The sequence below is a fragment of the Schistocerca piceifrons genome, chromosome 11, assembly GCF_021461385.2.
Source record: "Schistocerca piceifrons isolate TAMUIC-IGC-003096 chromosome 11, iqSchPice1.1, whole genome shotgun sequence".
NCBI lineage: Eukaryota > Metazoa > Arthropoda > Insecta > Orthoptera > Acrididae > Schistocerca > Schistocerca piceifrons.
This window is the reverse complement of record NC_060148.1, coordinates 28,061,917-28,087,203: the sequence shown is the minus strand read 5'-3', so window position 1 is coordinate 28,087,203 and position 25,287 is coordinate 28,061,917. Positions and strand designations below refer to the sequence as shown.

General features: G+C 42.9%; 1 protein-coding gene across 1 annotated transcript in view; it reads right to left on the bottom strand.

Annotated features, from left to right (window-relative positions):
• The window catches only part of LOC124719623, a 60,582-nt gene that overhangs the window by 7,053 nt on the left and 28,242 nt on the right, over positions 1-25,287 (bottom strand). Inside the window, exon 5 of the mRNA XM_047244840.1 lies at positions 8,430-8,638. Coding sequence (XP_047100796.1) covers positions 8,430-8,638 — 209 coding nt within the window. The remainder of the gene's footprint in view (positions 1-8,429; positions 8,639-25,287) is intronic.

Here is a 25,287-nt window from a genome sequence, read left to right as displayed (position 1 = left end):
AATATCCGTTTATCATCTGCATTTCTTCTTGGTGTTGCAGTTTTAATGGCCAGTAGTGTGGGGTGAAAGTGCACTGGAAAGCAAATAAAATGATAATGAAAGGGGACTATAGGACCGTTTCAACCTTCATTATCCAGGTTCAGTTACCCAGAACTATGTAAACAGATGTCATTTTTACTATGCTAGTCTATTCCATCTACAAGGTGTCGAAGAGATCCGTGTATCGTTATTGACTTAATAAAAATGAGGAAATATATAGGTTTTATTGTTGATGGTGAGGAGGCCCCACACTCCTAGGAGCGCAGGGGACGATGCGGGAGACCAACAACGCCGTACTAGGCGAGGTCCTAGCGGATGTGGTTTGCCATTGCCTTCCTCCGTCCGTAATGGGGATGATTGATGATGATGAAGACGACACAACAACACCCAGTCCTCTCGAGGCAGGGAAAATCCCTGACCCCGGCGGGAATCGAACCCGGGACCCCGTGCGCGGGATGCGAGATCGCTACCACAAGACCACGAGCTGCAGACAGGTTTTATTGTTATTCCTTCTTTGAAGCTGGCAAAAAAGAATGTTATCAGTATTGTATTTTTGTTTCAGCACTGCAGTCTTTGAGTTCCGACCCCATGGAGCAACAGTTATATTGTAAATGAGAGATTAGTGGCGGATTTGTGGGTGCATGAACTTCCACAGATAGGAAAAACTATAAAAGTTCTGATGAGACCATTTGCCACAGTTCACGTCATAAAGTAGCCCTGCCTGATTGAGATAAATGTCCTGTTTTTTCAGGCTGTCTGAAAGACAAGCAACGTATTGGAAGCAATAAAGCGTAAGAGGAAAGGTGTGTTACCGTCTCTTAATCAGATGAGCAGTCTCTAAAGAAATCCATTCGCAAAAGAGCAGTTGGACTTCCAAGCATCTTGGTCAACAATGCACGACCACAGTGAAAAAGAAAATTGAATACGAAAGGATTTAGGCCGATGTTTGTTGCAGAATTATCTGACAATGAATGGAGCAACGATTTGTGACCTACCGTACTTCTTTGTGACAACTTCTGTCGTGCCTCACTCAAGAGCCTTGTTTACTGACAAATGTGCCATATATAGCAGTTTTCACGGGATAAATATTGTTTTCTTGCCTAAGGGAAATGCCCATTGTCAGCAAGAGTTGTAAAGGAATCCACGTCACGTTACATGAGCCAGGGTGTGATCACAATACCAGTTTTGAGCACATTCTTTTGAAGGTTACATGACTGGGAACCTTCATTTGACTGTACAACAGAGGTGACCAGTACGTCAGCTCGCTGGCAAGGCAGCCACGGATCGTGTGTGGTTATAGCAGGACAGAGCTAGAGTCACGTTTTGTTGTTCAGGGGTGTGGGTTCCTTAATGAACAATTTGGCCTCGGATTGTGTGCGGTTCTGCAACATTAGAAGCAACATTAAACTGGTGACTACGAAATCCCAACATTACCACCTCAACAACCCTTGGAAATGGCCATGACAAATTTCGGATCTCATCACGCCAGTAACTCAATACGAAGATTAATTAAGTTCCATCTGGCTCAACGGTTAAAGATCAATATAAAATTGACGGCCGGCCGAAGTGGCCGCTACGGTCGCAGGTTCGAATCCTGCCTCGGGCATGGATGTGTGTGATGTCCTTAGGTTAGTTAGGTTTAACTAGTTCTAAGTTCTAGGGGACTAATGACCTTAGAAGTTGAGTCGCATAGTGCTCAGAGCCATTTGAACCATTTGAAAATTGACGCAAGAGTACAGGAAGCCTTTCTAAGCAGAATTACAAGGCCGATAAGCAAAAATGCTAGGGGGACATGGAGACACATAGACCTCTGTGTATCCGCAGGACACTTACTTTTCATATCTAAGTAGCCCAACAAAGTACCCCAACATAGAACATACTTTTTTGACGTAACTCTATGGGGACATCCGGGCACGATGTACAATGAAAGAGGATGCAGGCTGAATTCTCGTCTTTCTGATACTTCACTTTTGTCCCCTAACCTAGTGACCCCCATGACGCAGATTTAAGACAAGTGACGGAGCAGATTTGTCACCAGTTTATTTCGTTAGTGCGAGAATGTCGAGGAAAATCATAACAAACTACAATAGCTGAAGATTTAGGAAATACCTTTACCACGATGAACGGTTTACTTTTAATATTCTGTTAGAATAAATTCAAAAACACCCACAGAAATGTGAAAGTACTACATCACCTCACACGCACCTTTTGTGACGATAGTAAAGCAGCAGTAAATGCAATTGGGGCACATGTGGCTCAGTTGCTCAGTGGATGAATGTGGGATTAGAACTCCAGAGATGTAGGGTTCACGGATTGCTCCCGAAATTCCTTCTGTCACTTACCACGTCTTTTACCTCTGACACTGATTTACCGAACTCGACAATGTTGGAACTGCAGAATGGTTCAGAGGCCCAATAATTAGCTGTGCCCCACAATAAGTAACTGGCTAATTTAGTTCAAAGGTAGGAAGATGGCCAGTGACCACAACCTGCAGTAGGACCATGGCTGGCGAAGCACTGCAGTGACCAAACCAAGCTTCAGCTTGAGGACAGCTTTAGCTTTTGCCTTCTGAGAAGTCCTGATAGTCGTTTTTCTCGAGCACGACTCACTTCCACAGCATAAATCAAAGAAGAATGATACTGAAACGCTATACATCGTCCAATGTACATAATTCATTGGCGTGTTGAGCGCAAGTGTAGACACAGTACGACGAATAAGTTCCAAAAGATTCCTACACACAGATTCTGTGAAAGGCCGAATACACGACTTTGTCGTAGACACTTCATTTTCTTTGTTATTCATTTCACTCCCACCACATGATGGGGTGGTGGGCAAGCTGCAGACACGTTGCTGCTCTTCAGCCTATCGAGGTTAAAAATGCCTGTATAGTTTTTTATTGTTTGAATGAATAATATGATAGGTTTCAAAAAAACAAAAGGCATATCGTCTCTAAACAAACACACAGATGTTGAAGTTGATGATGGTGCTATGGTGAAGATAAAGCTAGTGCTTCTGGCAAGTCGTTGGGAGTCAGGTCCCAATAAATGCTATGAGGGTAATACAGTATGATGCAGGTTCAGGCCAGAAAGGGTGTATGCATTACGAGGTGTTGGAGTGGGCTGGGAAGTAAGATTGATAAGTTGATGTGGGAAGAGGGAGGTGTGAGGGAGGGATTATGGTGGTCAGGAGGCTGGAAGCGGGAACCTCTATATATTGAAGGGATATAGACGCTAGGATTGTAGCTGGCTGGATGAGTAAGTGTCAACATACTATTCTGGAACAGGAAGAAACATCCAGCTGAAGTTTCGCTGGAATAGGATACGCAAGGAGCGGAGATGGCGGGTGGGTATAAGATGTTAGTAGAGGCGCAGAAGGTATGCATGGGATTGGGGAGAAAAATCTGCTTTTGATCCCCAAGTTTGTGGAACGTATACACTTTGTGACAAAGTTAGAGGAACTTCAGAAGAGGAGGCAATCTAATTAGTTGGCAGAGGTTGCGTGTGGGAGGGGGAAGACGATACAGAGTGCATCGTGTTTTAAGACTGTAAGGAATGGTAAAATTTTGAGAGTGCAGAGATCCAGGCTATATTGGTGGAAGCAAGACATTAGCAGGATTTTGGAAAGACGAAGGAAGAAACAAGATTAGGGGCTAACGTCCTGTTGATGACAGTGCCGTTAGAGACTGAGCATAAGCTAGAATTGGGAAATATGGGGAAGCAAGACAGCTGCATCTATCCAAAGGAACCATCGTATCATTCACCTTAAGCTGTTTAGGGACATCACAGAGAAACGAAATTTTGATCGAAAATCGAGTTTGGAACCACCAGCTTACCACAGGGGGTTTTCCAAGTACAGAGGATGGTTGAATGATGGAATACCCACATATGTCCAGTTTGCTGCTTTCTTAATTTGAGTCTGTTGTACGCTGGGAGTGTGTGGTTAGTCCAAGATACGAGAAAGAAATTGAGAGCCCTCTGCCCATGTAAGCAATCCTCTTCATGGACGACAATTCGCGCCCCCATCGTGGACGTCTTGCGAATGACTTCCTTCAGGATAACATCGCTCGACTATAGTGGCCAGCATGTTCTCCAGACATGAACCCTATCTAACAACCCTGGGATAGATTTAAAAGGGGTATTTATGGAGGACGTGACCCACCAAGCAATCGGAGGGAATCGCCGTTGAGGAGTGGGATAATCTGGAGCAACAGTACCTTGATGAACTTGTGGATGCTACTGGGTATTAGAGGTACCGGTGTGTACAGCAATCTGGACCACCACCCCTGAAGGTCTCGGTGTATGGTGCTACAATATGCAATGTGTAGTGTTCATGAGCAATAAAAAGGGCGGACACGATGTTTATAATTATCTCTATTCCAGTTTTCTGTACAGGTCCGGAACTCTCGGAACCGAGGTGATGCAAAACTTTTTTTGATTGTATATTCCCCCTTATAGGAAAAACAGAGAGTAAAGTGACAGTCGGGGCCAGATTCCTTAAATACCGGAGAACAACGTTCCTGAATCTGATTTTTGATACGACCATCGCGTGATAACATGATTTTTTTCCGAGTAGTGGAAGCCATTAGAATCCACTGAAAATGTGAAAGGCATCTAATTTTCAATGAGGTGCCCTGATGCAGAAAATGTCATTCCTTGCGCCACTTGCCACCCAGGCAGGACGAAAAACCTCTGAGGAATGAAGGCATTATCAGCTTTCTGTGTACCAGCAGGTACATGGTGGCCGCTGCCATTGGCAGCAGTTGAAATTAGTCCTAATTTTTGACGTCATAGGGTTTGTGGGGTCGGTCACTCGGATGTGGTAAAAGGTTTCCGAATTTGGCTCAGGGACTTGCCGCCTACTCTCGTTACGATTCTGCTGGACAGTGATGCGTAAAGCAGCCGGCAGTAAAGAGCCACGGTTTTAAAGCGGCGACGGCAACCTGCTGGATGCCGCAATCCAACATTGCCACGTGCTCAGAAGAGATTCCCCCCCCCCCCCCCCCCCCTTCTTTTGTTATCTCGACCGAACTGCCACGATCTCTCCGATCTCTATGGATTATCACGACAGCTTTGCCCTGAAGATGTCTTCAATGTCGGCCTTGAAGTTAGCTGCCAGATAAACTGCCAGTTGTCCAAACCTCTGTGAGGTCTCGTCGGTACTCACTCTATATCTTGTCGCTACTCGCTAACATTCCAGGGAATTGAAACATTAACTTCAGCTCACACGTTTATCCTCTGCGTCCATTACAGTTTCAGTCGTAATCATACACACGCTGCAGAGAGCTGCACAGTCTAGCAACAAATGGGGTAAGTGTGCCTCATTTCCCAACACGTCTTCTTGTTTAGTAACTTGCTAACAATGAGTATTTCCGTTTATGCGCCATTATTATGCTCATGAGTGTGAGCTGTAAATTACTGGCGACAGCCGTAATTTTTTAAAGGCCGGTCTTTGCAGTGTTAGAGTTCCTGGTTCTAATATAAGCATATTCTTATGATAACTTACTTCTTTATCTGTTGTAACACTTGCCGATCACGTTTCTTAATTAATCACTTTACTACCAATCCGATTGTCTGAAGCGGTCAAGAGCGACACCGGCAGGCATCATTAATTTTCCCGTGGAGAGAGCACAAACTCGCTGTCCCTCCCCCCCTCCCCCCTCCCCCACCCCCATCATTTCATTTAAATGGAGTTGCTCCATACCGAGCAAGAACCTATCAGGCAGTTACAAAGAGCGAAATGAACTTATTTCAAATCTGGTGCACGACAGGCAGATGGAACGATCGAGTAAGAGATAAAGTCTAGCAACAAGAATAAAACAATAAATTAAAACAAAAATAGTCATTCGAACAAATAGAGTTATTTATCAGACAGGTGCCATTGCTGAAAGTACAGAGTTTCCTCAGTCCTACTACAGTCCATAGTAAAAACTATTTGTAAGAATAATGTTAACAGTTTATCCTGTTCAGTTAACTGTTCAGTTACAAATCGAAGTACACTATGTGACCAAAAGTATCCGGACACCTGGCTGAAAATGACTTAAAAGTTCGGGAAGCCCAACATCGGTAATACTGGAATTCAGTATGTTGTTGGCCCACCCTTAGCCTAGATGACAGCTTCCACTCTTGCAGGCATACGCTCAATCAGGTGCTGGAAGCTTTATTGGGGAATGATAGCCCATTCTTCTTGGACTGCTGTACTAAGGAGCCGTATCAATGTCGGTCGGTGAGGGCTGGCACGAAGTCGGCGTTCCAAAACATCCCAAAGATTCAGGTCAGGACTCAGTGCAGGCCAGTCCATTACAGGGATGTTATTGTTGTGTAACCACTCTGCCACAGGCACAGGTGCTCGATAACGTTGAAAGATGTGATCGCCATCTCTTAATTGCTCGTCAACAGCGCGAAGCAAAATGATGCTTAAAACAACAATGTAGGCCTGTGCTGTGATAGTGCCACGCAAAACAACAAGGGGTGCAAGCCCCCTCCATGAAAAACACGACCACACCATAACACCACCGCCTACGAATTTTACTGTTGGCACTACACACGCTGGCAGATGACGTTCACCGGGCATTCGCCATGCCCACACCCTGCCATCTGATCGCCACATTGTGTACCGTGATTCGTCACTCCACACAACGTTTTTCCACTGCTCACTCGTCCAATGTTTACGCTCCTTACACCAAGCGAGGCGTCGTTTGGCATTTACCAGCGTGATGTGTGGCTTATGAGTAGCCGCTCGAACATGAAATCCAAGTTTTCTCACCTCCCGCCTTACTCTCATAGTACTTGCAGTGGATCCTAATGCAGTCTGGAATTCCTGTGTGACGGTCTGGATAGATGTCTGCCTATTACACATTACGACCCTCTACAAATGTCGGAAGTCTCTGTCAGCCAACAGACGAGGTCGGCCTGTATGCTTTTGCGCTGTACGCGTCCCTTCACGTTTCCACTATCACATCGGAAACAGTGGACCTAGGGATGTTTAGGGAGTGTGGAACTCTCGCGTACAGACGTATGACACAAGTGACACCCAATCACCTGACCACGTTCGAAGTCCGTGAGTTCTGCGGAGCGCCCCATTCTGCTCTCTCACGATGTCTAATGACTACTGAGGTCGCTGATATGGAGTAGCTGGCAGTAGGTGGCAGCACAGTGCACCTAATGTGAGAAACGTTTGTTTTGGGGCTGTCCGGGTACTTTTTATCGCAAGTGTATTATTCGTCAAATAAAATTAGTAAATATGAACAATTTCATACTAGAGAGAAATTTAGAACACTACACCAGTTACAGTATTAATAAAAAAATTAGTTTGTCAGTAGAGGTTATTTTACATAAACCAACAGCTGTTTTCAAAGCAAGCCTTATACTGGCTCTGAAAAAAGCTACATGTTAGAGTGTAGAGAAGATAAAAAGGAACACTTTTTTATGTGACTCAAATGTTGCACCTCCACTGATGGTGTTCAATCTGCTGTGGGATGAATACTCTTTTAGAGATGTTGCGGGCCTCCTACGGGAGGGAGACGAGTCGTTCGGTGTACCAGGCACTGGCAGACACTCCAGGTGAGCTAGTTGCCTGCTAGGCTGAGGCTGCAAGCACTATTTGTGAAACACCCACTTGTTTCGAGTGTGTTATACTATCATTAGCACCCAGCTCGCACTTGTTGTTGTTGTATCCGAATCCCGCACCAGCTACCGCCAGGTCTGGGTTGTTACTATGTTAGCTTCAGACGGTGGCTGTCACCACGCTGTACCCCTTGGGACGGAATTAGTGCATCCCAGCTGTCGACGTCTAGTGTAAACCGTGAAATAGTGCGAATGTGTTTCAGATTTCTGTGAGTCTTGTAACTGAGGTGGGAAGTGGGAACGAGCCCAGTATTCATCTAGTGGGATGTGGAAAACCGCCTAAAAGCACATCCAGGCTGGCGAGCACACCGGCTCTCGTCGTTAATCGATCCGGGGCCGGCGCGCCTACCCGAGTCCAGGAAGCAAGCAGCGCATTAGCGCTCTCAGCTAACCTGGCGGGTTTGCACTTGAGTAACATCTCTAAAACATCACACAGTCTCTGAACATCAGTAGCGTCGCAACCTTCACGGACCACGAGCGTGCAGAGGGTGCACCTGTGACATCTGTGTCGGATAAAAAATTTGCTCCTTTTATTCTTCTCTAAGCATTCCATAATTTATATGAAGTAGTTACCTTGTAACAGGCCCAGATGGACAGTTGCCAAGCAGTCGAAAAACTGACTCTGGAAAGAGCATCTTGCGAGACATACAAAATCACGTAGGATCTAAAACTAGATATTCAGGAGGACATTTGAAGCTCATTCCTCGCATAATTGGGCAGTCGGCAGTGGATAAGTGTGAAGTGGAGCGGTCCCAGTATTAAACTTACCCACAGGCTTGAAACTAAATTCGTAGGACCTATCCATGAACACGGCTGCAGTGTACCAGTAGACACGGTAGGAGGCGTACAGTGTGGCAGCGAGGCTGAACATCTGCGACGCCTCCGGCTGCCGCTGCTCGCACAGCGCACTGAAGTCGTCGTGGAAGGAGACGTTCCACGGCTGATGGTGCAGTAGTTGTTCACTCAACAGCGGCCGCCTGTAACACACAAGCTGCGAGGTTAATAGTTAGAAACCAAGCGTGTACACTGTATGCAAGAATGTAAAAGTATCCACACTGGACGTCCACGCAACAATGGATTAGAAACGTTCCGGTACACCAAAACAGTGTGTGAGACTGGGACTGAATCCTTGAACTTGTTTAAAATGTTTAAATGTGTATGAAATCCTATGGGACTCAACTGCTAACGTCATCAGTCCCTAAGTTTACACACTACTTAACCTAAATTATCCTAAGGACAAACACACACACCCATTTCCCGAGGGAGGACTCGAACCTCCGTTGGGACCAGCCGCACGGTCCATGACTGCAGCGCTTATATTGTTTGAAGGAAGCACAGAAACACAGCAAACAATCGCAGACGCATTGGTTTTTCAGCATTTTAGCACATCGAGATATCAACTTCAGATTTCAGAGCATTTAAGTCAGATACAGATTTTTAACTATTTCTTGCAGGTCATTCACTCCGTTCTGCCCTGCTATATCTTTTGAGCTGGTTTTAGACACATTAAACAGCAGAAGTGCAGCAATAGCCGTAGAATATGTCTTTTCCTTCAAGAAGAAAATGGCTCTGAGCACTATGGGACTTAACATCTGTGGTCATTAGTCCCCTAGAACTTAGAACTACTTAAACCTAACTAACCTAAGGGCATCACACACATCCATGCCCGAGGCAGGATTCGAACCTGCGACCGTAGCGGTCGCGCGGTTCCGGACTGAGCGCCTAGAACCCCTAGACCACCGCGGCCGGCCTTAAAGAAGAATTGCGCATGCATTGCAAGAGAGTGAACATGTGATATTTGTGTTAAGGATGTGAATGACTTGTTAAAATTTCTTATAGATGAAGGTAAGTTGTCCACATTTGTGTTGACTAAACTGTACGCGTAATAAAACTGAGAGGTGGAATACAATACACACTGTTCCATTAAGTTTCGGGTGTGCAGCCGCAAGAATTCTCCTTCTTCTAATATTTCGGCTGTATAACGTTCAGCCATCTTCAGAGTGAGCCTCAAGACTGCCGCTCCAGTGCTCGCTTCGTCCCTTTATACTCGTGTACCGCGCGACTGCGCATGCGGCCACAGATGCAAATGCGCCAGAGATGTTGGTCGGCGGCAGAGACGTGCACAATGCGCGAGTTACATCTGTGACTCCGCAGTCGATCTGTGTTGGCATGTCGATATATCCTTGTGAGCTGCACTGTGACGACGTCTTTGTGAGTTTATTACAGCAAGTGCCTGATTCCATGATTTGTCAAGGTCGAAAGAGGGCACAAAGAAAGCAGAAGAAGACGAAGAAACCTTTAAATCGATGGCCTTCGTGCCATATGTGGGTAGCCCCTGATCAAAAATAGGACGGATCCTCAGCAGACACCAAGTAAAAGTGATTTTTCGTCCTCCACCCAAGACAGCAGCACTCGTGGGCTCAGTCAAAGATGATTTGCTGCTCCGAAAGTCTGGAGTTTACAAAATTCCATGTGAATGTGGCCTTTCTGACATTGGAAAAACAACTCGTACTGTCCATGAAAGATGTACAGAACACTGCAGGTACACGCGACTTTTACAACCTAACAAGTCGGCAGTTGCAGAGCGCTGTATTGACACTGGTCAGCCGGCCAGAGTGGCCGAGCGGTTCTAGGCGCTACAGTCTGGAACCGCGCGACCGCTACGGTCGCAGGTTCGAATCCTGCCTCGGTCATGGATGTGTGTGATGTCCTTAGGTTAGTTAGGATAAAGTAGTTCTAAGTTCTAGGGGACTGATGACCACAGCTGTTAAGTTCCATAGTGCTCAGAGCCATTTGAACCATTTGACACTGGTCACAGTATGTTGTATGACAACGTCAAAATTTTGGCAACTACATCATCTTTATGGGACTCGATAGTGAAGGAGGCAATTGAGATTTGCTTGGCGACCAATTTAACCAACAAAGATAGTGATTTCAAACTTGACAAATCATGGAATCCGGATCTTGGCGTAATAAACTCACAAAGACGTCGTCACAGTGCAGCTCACAATGATATATCGACATGCCAACACAGATCGACTGCGGAGTCACAGATGTAAATCGCGCATTGTGCACGTCTCTGCCACCGACCAACATCTCTGTCTCATTTGCATCTGTGGTCGCATGCTTATTGGCGCGTTACACGAGTATAAAGGGATGAAGCGAGCACCTCCTGAACACAGCGGATATGCCCCAACCCCCTCCTCCAGTACACCTCTTGCAATATGCCGATAACACCGCATTCCTCGCCCTCGGTCCTACCCTCCAACGGTCCCAACGCCTTCTCCAGAATCACCTTGACCTTTTTGCCGCACGGTGTAACCGGTGGTTCCTGAAAATCAATCCTTCCCAGACCCAGGCAATCGTCGTAGGTCGTACCACTCGCTCCTTCCAGCTCCTGGATTTCTCCCTTACTGTCTGCGCCCGTCCTGTCCGCCTCACCCCCCACCCTCACCTACCTCGGCTTCACCATTGACCGTCACCTCACCTGGATCCCTCATGTCCGCTCCATCCAATCCAAAGCCCACAACCACCTCCGACTCCTCAAACTCCTCTCTGGCCGGACGTGGGGGTTGCACCCCTCTACCGTCCTCTATACCTACAAATCCTTAATCCGTCCCATCCTCTGTTATGCCAGTCCCACCTGGATATCTGCCCCCCCCCCCCAAATTTTATAAGTCCCTCCAGATCCTCGAGCGTCATTCACTCCACCTCGCCCTCCGTATATGCCTCCCGTCCCCCACACAGATCCTCTACGACCTCATTCCTTTACCCCATGTGCTCCTATTACTCAAACATATCTGCATACTCTACACCTCCCGCCACCTCAATCCCCCTCACCGCCTGGTTGCTCCTCTCCTCTCCTATCCCCGCCCCCTGCCACGTCTTCACTGTTGTGTTCCCCCTACCCTCCATCTCTACACCCTTCATCTCCTTTCCCAGGGTGGCTTCCATCAACTCCCCCTCCTGGATAATGCCCTCTCTCCCTCCATCTATCCCTCCTATCAACTCTGATCCCCACCCCCCTCTTTTCCTCTGTCCTTTCCCTGGGCTCCCTCTTCCCCCCCTTCCATCCTGTTTTCTCCCCAACTAACCTCTCCCTACCTCCCTTCTCCCCCCCCCCCCCCCGAGTCCTTCCGTATTCCTCTCCTCTGCCTTCCCCACTCCCTGTTGCATCTGCCCAGCACCCCCCACCCCTCTTATGGGTCCTGTTCCTCCATCGGCTCCTTTACTGCCTCCTCCCCTTCGCTTTTCCTCTCCGTCCCCCCTTTTTTATCTTCCCCTCATCTGTCTAGTTTCCCTCCATGTGCTCTCGGCTGTGGTATGTCATATTTTAGTGCAGTGTTCCAGTGCATGTTCAGTGTTGTTTCATCTTTTCCTGTGTTGCGAACAGAAACCATGCTGTCGCTGGGTGTGAATTTTATGTCCTTTGCGAACAGAAACCAGACTGTCGCCGTGTTTCTTTTAATTGTCTGTCTATTATTTTACCTGTCTGCTTCGTATGTATTTTTATTAACATCAGCCTCCCTTTGTTCTGTTTTAAGTTCCACGATTTTTTTCGCCATGTTACCCTTTAAGTCTTCACTTTTACCGCCTGTTTTTTAGTATTTATTATCTTCACCTTTTTAAAACAAAGTCTGTAGGCTGAAGAGCGGCATACTAAGCTGCTGCCAGCCCGACCCCCTTCGGGGGGGAATCGAAGTTCAATAAAGGAAAAAAAAAAAAAAAAAAACTGGAGCGGCAGTCTTGCGGTTCACTCTGAAGATGTCTGAACGTTATACAGCCGAAATATTAGAAGAAGAAGAAGGAGGAGAATTTTTGCGGTTGCACACCCGAAACTTAATGGAACAATCATTGCGCCACCAAATCTGAAGATTCACAACAATACGCACTGATTAACTTCTCACCGTTGTGGTTCACAGTCATGCACAATTTTTCGAAACTTTCATTTCACCATGTGCAGACGTTCGCACTTGTTTCATGTTACTGTATTTCTACAATGAAAACGCTTATTTTAGATGGTGACTTGTACACATATGGATCTTAAAGTCTGACATGAACTGAAGCTAAATCCTCCTCAATACCACTTAAAAATTGCCCAAAGGCCGAAACTGCAATTGCAAAACAAATAATTTTTACAGTCAATGGCGAATATGACGTCCTTAAAAAAATGCGCATCGAGCTAGCCAGTTGGGGGTGAGTGTGATCAGTTGGTCAGCCGGGTCAGTGTGGGGCAGTCAGTGTCTGTCTGTCGTCCGGAGTGCCAGTATGTGTTAGGCCGCCAGTGTGCTCGAGTTTGCTCAGGCAACGGCCATTGGCGGTTGGATCGGTCGGTTGGTCGGTCGCGCACTGAGACACGAGATGACTTGTCCGCCTCGAGCGTCGGCGCATGTGAGGTCGCCACGTGAGTCCAGTGGGCCGCGCCGTATAGCGAAGGGTAGTGGCTTCGCGGCCGACACGAGAGCAACAGGAGTCAACCCACGACTTCGGTCTGGCCGGTGCGAGCTGCGACGCCGTGAGACGGGAGATGGGCAGTCGTGTGAAGTTAGCACCCCTTTTTCGAGAAATATACATTTTTTTCAGAGTTCTTGATAGATATGGCATAGTTCTAGAGTTCTTTGTACAAAATTTCAATAGTTCTGCAGAATTTAGCGAAGAAAACAACAATATTCGAAAAAATTTTCGTATCGAAAACGTTCTTTGGCAATTTCCGCAAAATGTAAATAAGTACAAGAGTTCAGAACACAGTTCTGAATAGAGCTCCAAGAGTTCTTTCGAAAATCCTAGTAACATTTTTTTGTGCAGCTAATAGTTTACGAGATAATTGCATTTTAATGAGAAAATATTTTCACTTACTGTGAAGTTGGCACCCTTTTTTTCAGAAATATATATTTTTTTCAGAGTTCTTGATAGATATGGCATAGTTCTAGAGTTCTTTGTACAAAATTTCAATAGTTCTGCAGAATTTAGCGAAGAAAACAACAAAATTCGAAAAAAATTTCGTATCGAAAACATTTTTTGTCAATTTTCGTAAAAATTAAACTTGTATAACAGTTCTGAGGACAGTTCTGAACAGAACCCCAAGAGCTCTATCGAAAATCCCAACAACATTTTTCTATGGCGATAATGGTTTGAGATAAATTGATTTAATATGGGACACACTTTCTGTACGGAAAATATAAATATATTCGTACAACAGTTCTGATGACAGTTCTGGACACCACGTGAAGAGTTCTATCGAAAATCCTAGTGAAATTTTTTTGTGCAGGTAATAGTTTAAGAGGTAATTGCAACTTAATTAAGAATTCCATAAGAGCTCCTACTGTGAAGCTGGCACCCTTTTTTTCAGAAATGTATACTTTTTTCAGATTTCTTGATAGATATGCCATAGTTCTAGAGTTCTTTGTACAAAATTTCAATAGTTCTGCAGAATTTAGCGACGAAAACAATATTCGAAAAAATTTTCGTATCGAAAACATTCTTCGTCAATTTTCGCAAATTGTAAATAAGTACAACAGTTCTGAGCACAGTTCTGAACAGAACTCCAAGAGTTCTATCGAAAACCCAAGTAACATTTTTTTGTGCAGCTAATAGTTTACGAGATAATTGCAATTTAAGGAGAAAATCTTTTCACTTACTGTGAAGTTGGCACCCTTTTTTTCAGAAATGTATATTATTTTCAGAGTTCTTGATAGATATGGCATAGTTCTAGAGTTCTTTGTACAAAATTTCAATAGTTCTGCAGAATTTAACGAAGAAAACAACAATACTCGAAAAAAATTTCGTATAGCAAACATTCGTTATTAATTTTCGCAAAAAGTAAATTCGGACAACAGTTCTGAGGGCAGTTCTGAACAGAACCCCAATAGTTCTATAGAATATCCTAATTACAATTTTTTGTGCAGCTAACATGTTACGATATAATTGCAATTTAATTAGGGAACCTCTTCACTTACTATGAAGTTGGAATCCTTTTCTTCAGAAATATATATATATTTTCAGAGTTCTTGATAGAAATGTCATAGTTCTAGAGTTATTTGTACAAAATTTGAATAGTCCTGCATAATTTAGCGAAAAAAACAACAATACTCGAAAAATTTTTCGTATCGAATACATTCCTTGTCAATTTTCGCAAAAAGTAAATTCGTACAACAGTTCTGAACAGAACACCCAGAGCTCTATCGAAAATCCTAATAACATCTTTTTGTGGCGATGATAGTTTCTACGGTAACTGTTTTGATGTTAGACCCACTTTCTCCACAGAAAAAGTAAATTCGTTCAACAGTTTTGATGAACAGTTCTGGTTAACACGTCAAGACTTCTATCTATAATCATAATAACATTTTTGTGGTTGTAATAGTTTGTATGGTAATTGATTAATTGTGGGGCACTCTTACTCAAAAAAAAAAAATTATGTCTGTTCGTATGCTCTCATGCCAGCTCTGGATAGCATTGTAAGAGTTCTATCGAAAAAACTAGTAACATATTCTGTGCAGGTAATTGTTTACGTAGTAACTGCCATTATTAAGGAATGCTTATGAGCATTTCCCGTGAAGTTTGAACCCCTTTTACGATAAATATAAATTTTTTTCACAGTTCTTGATATATATGCAATAGTTCTAGATTTCCCTGCTCAAAACACGAATAGTTCTACAGAATTTCGGGAAGAAAACAATAACACGGCAAAATTTTGGTATGGTAAAAAATTATTTGTCAGTTTGGAAAAAATAAATTTGTATAACAGTTCTGTTGGCAGTTCTGGATAGCACCGGAAGAGTTGCAATGAAAATGATAAGAACATTTTTGTGGCGATAATAGTTTATACAATAATTGTTTTAATCTGATACTCACTTTATCTAATATAGCAAAATTCGTAGAATAGTTCTGATGACAGTTCTGAATATCACCTACAGAGTTCTACCAAAAACTATAATAACATTATTTGTGACGATGACATTATATGAGATAATTAATGTGGGACTCACTTTTGTCAGGTAAAAGTAATAAATTCGTACAAAAGATCTGACGGCATTTCTTAATACGACCCTAAGAGTTCTACCGACAACTGTAATAACATTTTTTGTGGGGATAACAGTTAATGAGATAATAGCATTTTCGAGAGACCCACTTGGTCTACATTATAATAAATTGGCACAACCCTTTTGCTGCCAGTTCTGGATAGCACCGAAAGAGTTCTTTTAAAAACCCTCATAACATTTTTATGGTGCCAGTAGATTATGAAATAGATTGTGTGTTCTCTCTGCAGTGGGTGTGCGCCGATGTGAAACTTACTGGCAGATAAAAACTGTGTGCCGGACCGGGTCTCTAACCCCAGGCTGTGACCAAAGAATATCGTCACAATATCCTTTCGTCCAGGAGTGCTTCTTCTGCAATTTTCGTAGGACAACTTCTACGAAATTGGGAACGCAGGAGATGAAGTACTGCTGGAAGTACAGCTATGAGTGCGATCGTAAATTCTCACTTTTATTTTGGAAAACCGAAAATCGAAACCCAGATGTATATTCTACTAAATACAAAAAGTCTAAATGTTCAGCACTATACAAATGCCAGTACGCCTTCTTAAGACTGACTGTAGTAACTGTAGGTGGAAGCGTGGGATGTGCACGCTTAGATGATTCAAGGAGAGAAGGCTCGTCAGTGCAAAACAAACAGATGGCTGAGAGAGCAGATACATTCACACGCGCCACTAACCAGATGGTGTCACACCTGTCGAGAATCGCGCCAGAGGTACAATGAGCTGTGGTGGAGTGCTGTTGGCGTGGTTACTATGGAACTTACTTGATGGGCATCAATACACCGTTATATTAATGTACAATACTTGAGAAACAATGTCATTCACACACTCCAAGTTCTTTATCACTCAGTACTAGACTAAATTACCGGCCTGGTGATAAGCAGCCTGTGTACCTCACCGACTACACATCTTCGTGTTATAAGAAAAAAAAAGAGAAAAATACCAAGGGACACAAAATATGAATCCGGATAAACCGGAAATCCGGATTATTGAGGACCAAATAAACGAGGTTCTTATTTACAAATTTCGAACTTCTTATTAACTTTAATACTGTATCCCCTCAACATTATAACACCTCTATCAGTCATGTATTGAATTAGGATTTAAACATACTACTTAGTTCGTTTGTACGATATATTCAGTAAATATACTTACATTTCTATACATCGTAAAGACTTTTAACTCTCGCTGTAGTGTAACTCATCAAACTTCCACACTTCCTTTCTAACTAGAACAAATGTTTGCAACAATATTAACGACATCAATTTCAAATTTATTCGTTACACACAGCACATGTTTTTATGTATCCTAGTGGCTGGTGATGTTGCAATATAACTTTCATCCATGAGGGTCCTGGGCATATTTTTAGCTGTTAGTGGGTCCTGGATGTCATGAGAGTCCAAAACAATTACTGTTTTACGTGATAAAATTCATCTGGTTCTTCCTGAATCTAAAAATATACACTTCATGTGTGCCTTTCATTGTTGTATGTATGATTCAGTATCGACGCTAATGCTCTCTTGATGAGATATGAGCCGATTGCTCGTTTTTATCCACTGTGCCCTTTCGTATTTCATTTCAGCGATTAGTTTACTTGTTTATCAACGTAGTAAGTAGTACAAAGCTAATCCAGAATGTAAACTGCACTTAAATTCTGTTTGAACTGTTTAATAGTAAGTGTCCGCTGTCTGAACGTCAAATATCAGATTAATACACTGCGCCTGGTTGCGTTATTTTATAGGAATTTTATTATTTTAAGTGGGAAGTACTAGATAATGTTGAAGAAATTCGAAGCATATTGTTCGAAGAGCATAATATTATTCGAAATTTACCTGTACCAATAGGTGCAGCCAAAGCAGCATTTGTGATGCTGTAATTACCTCATAGATAACGATTTTTGTCTATTGTAGTTTTGTATTCCAATCAGAATTTAGAGAGCATCAAAGCCTCATTTCAGCGTGAGAGAGGGGTAAAATCAATAGATAATATTGAATTGAAAGCCTTCATCAGTCTCTTGTTTTTAATTGTTGTTAACAAAAGTAACAGATAAAGCCTGGAAGATCTGTGTGGAACTGATGGTGATGGCATTGAAAAATTTCACCTCGCAAACGAACATAAAACGTTTCAAATTTATTCTGGAGAGCCTTAGATTTTACAGTCGCGCTATTCGTGATGAAAGGAGACAATTAGACAAGCTAACAGCTATTTGGGAAATATTTACTGTGTTTGTACGCAACTACCACAAATCTTAAACCTCGGAGAATATGTTACAGTAGGCAAGAAGCTGGAAGTATTCTGTGGAAGGTACAGTTTTCGCCAATATGTATCAATCAAAACAAACGAGTATGGATTCTTAAGTGTGGATTCTTAAGTATTTTACCTGTAAAATTTGGAAATATACGCTGTGTTGCAACCAGAAGGATTTACCAACTGAGCAATAAACAATTTGATGTTGTTCTGTGACTGTGTAAACCTATATATCAGTCAGGTCGAAATGTGAAAGCGGACAACTGGTTTACTAGTACTGGATGATAATAGAGCTATGAAGGGAGAGTTTTTCTTCTGTTGGCATGATGAAGAAAAACAAGTGTGGAGATTTCTCTAGAGTTTGCTATCAGTAAAAGAAGGGCTGCCCACATTTCCTTTTTTGACTTCCACAAGACTGAACTCTAGTTTCCTCCGTACCTAAAAGGGGAAGTGAGTGATCCAGGCATCACGTTTGCATGAAGATAATTCGATAGATGCTGACATTGTAGATAAACGGAAGCCATCCACCGTAAATTTTAAAATAGCGTTAAGTGTGGTATTTTCACAGCGGATAAGCCGAATGCTTTGTACAACGCTGCAAGAAATGTACGCCGCTGCTCAATGGTTGTATTTTTGTAATGATCAGTACAATTGGAATCTATGCACAAGTGATTTATTGTGACAACAGGAAGAATTGTATCAAAAGGAAAGGGTTCCTGAATCAGCTTTGTTATACAATGTTGTTGTCTTCGCTAAATTCTGCATAACTATTGAAATTTTGTACCGAGAACTCTATAACTATGACTTATCTATCAAGAACTCTGAAAAAAATATATATTTCTGAAAAAAAAAGGGTGCCAGCTTCACAGTAGGAGCTCTTATGGGGTTCTTAATTAAGTTGCGATTACCTCTTAAACTATTACCTGCACTAAACAATTCTGCTAGGAATTTCGATAGAACTCTTCACTTGGTGTCCAGAACTGTCATCAGAACTGTTGTACGAATATATTTATATTTTCTGTAGAGAAAGTGTGTCCCACATTAAATTAATTTATCACAAACTATTATCGCCATAGAAAAATGTTATTAGGATTTTCGATAGAGCTCTTGGGGTTCTGTTCAGAACTGTCCTCAGAACTGTTGTACCAGTTTAATTTTTGCGAAAATTGACAAAAAATGATTTCGATAGTAAATTTTTTTCGAGTATTGTTGTTTTCTTCCCTAAATTCTGCAGAACTATTGAAATTTTGTACAAAGAACTCTAGAACTATGGCATACCTGTCAAGAATTGTGAAAGAAATACACATTTCTGAAGAAAAGGGTGCCAACTTCACAGTAAATGAAAAGATTTTCACCTTAAATTGCAATTATTTCGTAAACTATTAGCTGCACAAAAAAAATGTTAATTGGGTTTTCGATAGAACTCTTGGAGTTCTGTTCAGAACTGTGCTCGGAACTGTTGTACTTATTTACAATTTGCGAAAATAGACGAAGAATGTTTTCGATACGAAAATTTTTTCGAATATTGTTTACGTCGCTAAATTTTGCAGAACTATTGAAATTTTGTACAAAGAAATCTAGAACTAAGGCATATCTATCAAGAAATCTGAAAAAAGTATACATTTCTGAAAAAAAGGGTGCCAACTTCACAGTAAGTGAAAAGATTTTCTCATTAAAATGCAATTATCTCGTAAACTATTAGCTGCACAAAAAAATGTCACTTGGATTTTCGAAAGAACTCTTGGAGCTCTGTTCAGAACTGTGTTCTGAACTCTTGTACTTATTTACATTTTGCGGAAATTGCCAAAGATTGTTTTCGGTACGAAAATTTTTTCGAGTATTGTTGTTTTCGTCGCTAAATTCTGCAGAACTATTGAAATTTTGTACAAAGAACTCTAGAACTATGCCATATCTATCAAGAACTCTGAAAAAAATGTATATTTCTCGAAAAAGGGGTGCTAACTTCACACGACTGAGATGGGCGCGCCTTCCTGCGTCCGTGGAAGCGGCTGGCAGCGGACGGTTCGGGAGAGCGATTTGGGGGTGCTGCGCCAGGTGTTCTCGAGAAATCGCGGTTTATTAGAAGTTGAATGATTGGTCATATCTTGGTTGATTTACTTGTTAAATTCTACTTGTTTTCTTGGTCAGTCTCTCGTCCGCATTTGTTAGGCAGTTAGTATCTGTCTGTCTGTCTGTCGGTCTGCCGTACGTTAGTAGCTGCCTCTGTCATGTTTGTCGGATTCGGTGTTAACGAATTTATTGCTTGAAGTGTAACGGGCGAATTTCTGAAATATGTTTTTATCTTGCCTATCATCTTGAGAGGCGGTATATGTGTAATGTAGAGCATCTTTGTACATTTTATGTAAATGGTCATTTTAGTATATAAAGTTGCCACCCTTCCACCGTAAGCGTTTCTTTTTTTTGTTTTTTTTTAATCAAGTTGCACTTTCGGTGGCAAGTTAACTTTTTTTTTAATGTTAGTGTTTTGTACCATTTCCATCCCTCCTACGGGGTGCATAGTTTATGTGCTTGTGTGAGTTTTTAAAATTTTTAGTTTAAAGTAATCTGGTGTGTTGCACCAGTGTAGTCTTTCAGAGGTTGTTGTGACTACGGCCGTGTCAAAAGGGAGCGGCAAGGTTCTCAGCCCGAAAGCTCATACTGTCAAAATTGGTTCTTTCTGCCTCTGAATAAATTGTAACTATGATATTTAGAGGGTGATTTCTGATTATAATTTTAAATCTGTTTTTTAAAAAAAGGGCTTTTAGGAATAAAATTTCCATTTGTTGAAAGAAATTTGTTTTCATCAGTTACCCACTGGCAACCATTTCCACGCTCACATAGTGTGATTAAATGTGTTAATGTTCTTGATGAATCGCTAGTAAATAAAGTAAATTCTTAAGAAAAGGTTTTGAAAGTAAATTCACGGTTCAGTTTGCTTTACCCGTTACTTGTGTAATCTGATCATTCCATTTGAGATCATTTCGAATAGTCACACCCATCATCAGCAAACAACCGCAGATCGCTGCCCACCCTGCCCGCCAGACCATTTACGTATACAGAGAACAACAGAGGTCCTACCACACTCCCCTGGGGCAATGCTGACGCTACCCTTGTCTCTGATGAACATTGACCGACGAAGAAAACATACTATTACGTGAGAAATCCTTGAGGCACTTACATATCTGTTAACTTATTCCATATGACCGTAACTTCGTCAACAGTCCGCGATGGGGCACAGTGTGAAATGCGTTTTGAAAATCTCGAAATATGAAATCTGCCTGTTGCCCTTCATCCGTAGCATTCATTATACCGTGTGAGAAAAGGAAAAGCCGAGTTTCGCACGAGCGATGCTTTCTAAACCGTGCTGAGTCGTGCACATATGCTCCTCAGTCTCTAAATATTTGATTATTTTCGAACTGAGAATATGTTCAAGGATTCTACGTCAAACAGAAGTTACGGATATTGGTCCGTAATTTTCTGGGTCCGTTCTTTAACTTTTCTTATACACTGGAGTCACCTGCACTTTTTGCCAGTCGCCTGGGACTTTGCGCTGCGCGAGAGACTTATGTTAAATGCAAGCTGGGTGAGGGAGCAGTGCCTTAGGGTGCTCTCGGTCAAATCGAACTGGCATTCCGTCCGGACCTGGCGACTTACTTGCTTTCAAGTCTTTCAGTTGTTTCTCTATGCCAGTTATGCTTATTACTGTCTGTCTGACGGTCAAACAAAAGGTACATTCATACGATTCACCTGTATGAATGATTTGCTGAATGTGAAATTTAAAACTTCGACTTTCGTTTTGCTATCTTCAGCTGTCCCACAAGATCCGTCAACAAGAGGCTGAATGAAAGCTTTAGACCCGCTTACCGATTATACGTATGACCAGAATTTTCTCGGGTTCTCTGCCAGAAGTTTTGGTATGGTGTGAGGATGGTAGCTTTTGTATGCTTCGCCCATCGATCTTTTTGCAGAGGCACGAATATCTGCTAACCTTCGCTTGTCCTCATTTATGTGTTCCCTTTTGAAAAGGAGTGCAACGGCCTCTGCTTCCTCAGAATCCGCCGAATTTCGTTTTTAGACCATGGTGGGTCTTATCCATCCTTTATCCACTTACTAAGCACATAACTCTCCAGACCACGATTTACAATGTACTTAAACATTGCCCATAATTCCTCTACATTCATCTTCCTGGAAGTATTATCAGTTCATTGTCTAAGTGAGAAGTTAATAACTACTAATCTGCTCCATCTAGCAGATTCACTCTCGTAGCTTTTTTGACTGATTTATTAGCTTTCGTAATCGTAGTTGCTGCAGTGACATGATGGTGGCTAAGCCCCGTTTCGACAGTAACACTGCGGTTAGGTCCGGTCTGTTTCTAGCTAGAAGGTCTAAGATATTTGCATTACGCATAGGCTGCTCACCTAGCTCCTCAAGACTGTTTTCAGAAAACTTGTTCAAAAGTATTTTGCATGACTGCCTGTCTCTGACAATCTGAGCAGTTCTCTTAGGTTGTTCGCAGATGATGCTGTAATTTACCGTCTAGTAAGGTCATCCGAAGACCAGTATCAGTTGCAAAGCGATTTAGAAAAGATTGCTGTATGGTGTGGCAGGTGGCAGTTGACGCTAAATAACGAAAAGTGTGAGTGATCCACACGAGTTCCAAAAGAAATCCGTTGGAATTCGATTGCTCGATAAATAGTACAATTCTCGAGGCTGTCAATTCAACTAAGTACCTGGGTGTTAAAATTACGAACAACTTCAGTTGCGAAGACCACATAGATAATATTGTGGGGAAGGCGAGCCAAAGGTCGCGTTTCATTGGCAGGACACTTGGAAGATGCAACAAGTCCACTAAAGAGACAGCTTACACTACACTCGTTCGTCCTCTGTTAGAATATTGCTGCGCGGTGTGGGATCCTTACCAGGTGGGATTGACGGAGGACATCGAAAGGGTGCAAAAAAGGGCAGCTCGTTTTGTATTATCACGTTATAGGGGAGAGAGTGTGGCAGATATGATAGGCGAGTTGGGATGGAAGTCATTAAAGCAAAGACGTTTTCCGTCGCGGCGAGATCTATTTACGAAATTTCAGTCAACAACTTTTTCTTCCGAATGCGAAAATATTTTGTTGAGTCCAACCTACATAGGTAGGAATGATCATCAAAATAAAAAAGAGAAATCAGAGCTCGAACAGAAAGGTTTAGGTGTTCGTTTTTCCCGCGCGCTGTTCGGGAGTGGAATGGTAGAGAGATAGTATGATTGTGGTTCGATGAACCCTCTACCAAGCACTTAAATATGAATTGCGGAGTAATCGTGTAGATGTAGATGTACCCCCTGCAGTGAATCTATAGCGTCCCACTCTATACTTGGTGGGTTAATGTCGCCACCGACTAGTGTCGCGTGATCTGGATATCTATGCACAGCTGACTATAAACCTTCTTTCGATGACTCTACATCTGTCTGAGCAGAGTCGACTGGGCGGCAGAAAACGCCAACAATAAACATGGTTCCACCTAGACTTGTTATGCGCGACCAGAAAACGTCACTGTCACACTCCAATTCAACCTCAGTAGACAGAATATTTGTTGTCGACTGCAGTGAACACTGCCCCTCCTACGGCGTCTAATGTGTCTTTCCGATGAACAGTCCAAGACTCGTTAAATATCTCCGAGTTTTTTAGTTCGGATACTAGACAGCTCTCAATTCCAAGAATAATTTGAGGCTGAGAACTTCTATGGACGGCGGTAAATTCGGGAAATTTGTTACCAATACTTCGAAAATTTACTGATAAAATTTTTACTCAGAAAGCGGTCTGATTTCCCTATATGTGTACCAGCTGGCAAGTGTTCATGAGAGTACCTCAAACTACTGCCTAACGTGAAACCGCCCATGTGCACTCCACAAGTAACCTGCCACCCGAGTTACAGCTTCCTTTGTGTAGTTCATCCCTGTCTTACAATCTACTCATCCCCACTTTTCAGGTCACCACGTAACAATTCCTTGTCCAGTCCCTGGCAGACTATTCGTACTTTTATCCCATCACACTATCTGCAGGTCTCCATCTACAGTGAATCGGTAACCCACTCACAGTGCCAAAGACAGAGGTGGAGTAGCGAACCAAAAATTCCCACACAATAACCAATGTGGAGTAACAATACTGTTCCTCAAAAACATCCGCAGTTGGCTACAAATCAAGTTCAATAACCTTGCGTAATACTTTATTCTGAGTGTGTATTTTACAACCCTAACAGTGATCTGTGCTGCTAACAGTCTCTGTCCGAGCCATCCTATACCACATACACACATCAAAAAAAGTTTTGCATCACCCCAGTTCCCAGAACTCCTGAAGGTAGACGTTGACTGTGTATATTGTATCACAGACAGAGTCCCTTTGTCTGTTCAGAGATGTCACTAAACACATCCAAAGATGTAAACAACCATGCACGAGCACTGTCTATTAGACGGAGGGGGTCCGACAGCCGATCAGTTCCAGTCATTCCACCAGGAAGGAGGTACACGGCTCGTGTTGTCTGAGGTTCAACCGTACCTAGACGGTCAATACTGCGGTTCGATCTCGTCCCCTTGGTACTTTATGCCAGGAAGGGCTCTCTACAAGGGAAGTGTCCAGGCGACTCGGAGTGAAGCAAAGCGATGTTATTTGGGCATGCAGGACATACAGAGAGAAAGGAACTGTCCATGACAAACCTCGTTCACGCCGCCAAAGGGCTACTAATGCAGTGGATGACCGCTACCTACGGATTATGGCTCGGAGGAACCCTGACAGCAACGCCGCCATGTTGAATAATGCTTTTTGTGCAGCCACAGGATGTTGTGTTACGACTCAAACTGTGTGCAATAGGCTGCATGTTGCACAACTTCGCTCTCCACGGCCATGTCAAGCTCCATCTTCACAACCACCTCACCATGCAGTGCGCTAACGATGGGCCCACACTGACCATTGCCTCTCCACCCGTGTACAGTGTGTTACAAAAAGGTGCGGCCAAACTTTCAGGAAACATTCATCACACACAAAGAAAGAAAATATGTGGACATGTGTCCGGAAACGCTTACTTTCCATGTTAGAGCTCATTTTAGTTTCGTCAGTATGTACTGTACTTCCTCGATTCACCGCCAGTTGGCCCAATTGAAGGAAGGTAATGTTGACTTCGGTGCTTGCGTTGATATGCGACTCATTGCTCTACAGTACTAGCATCAAGCACATCAGTACGTAGCATCAACAGGTTAGTGTTCATCACGAACGTGGTTTTGCAGTCAGTGCAATGTTTACAAATGCGGAATTGGCAGATGCCCATTTGATGTACGGATTAGCACGGGGCAATAGCCGTGGC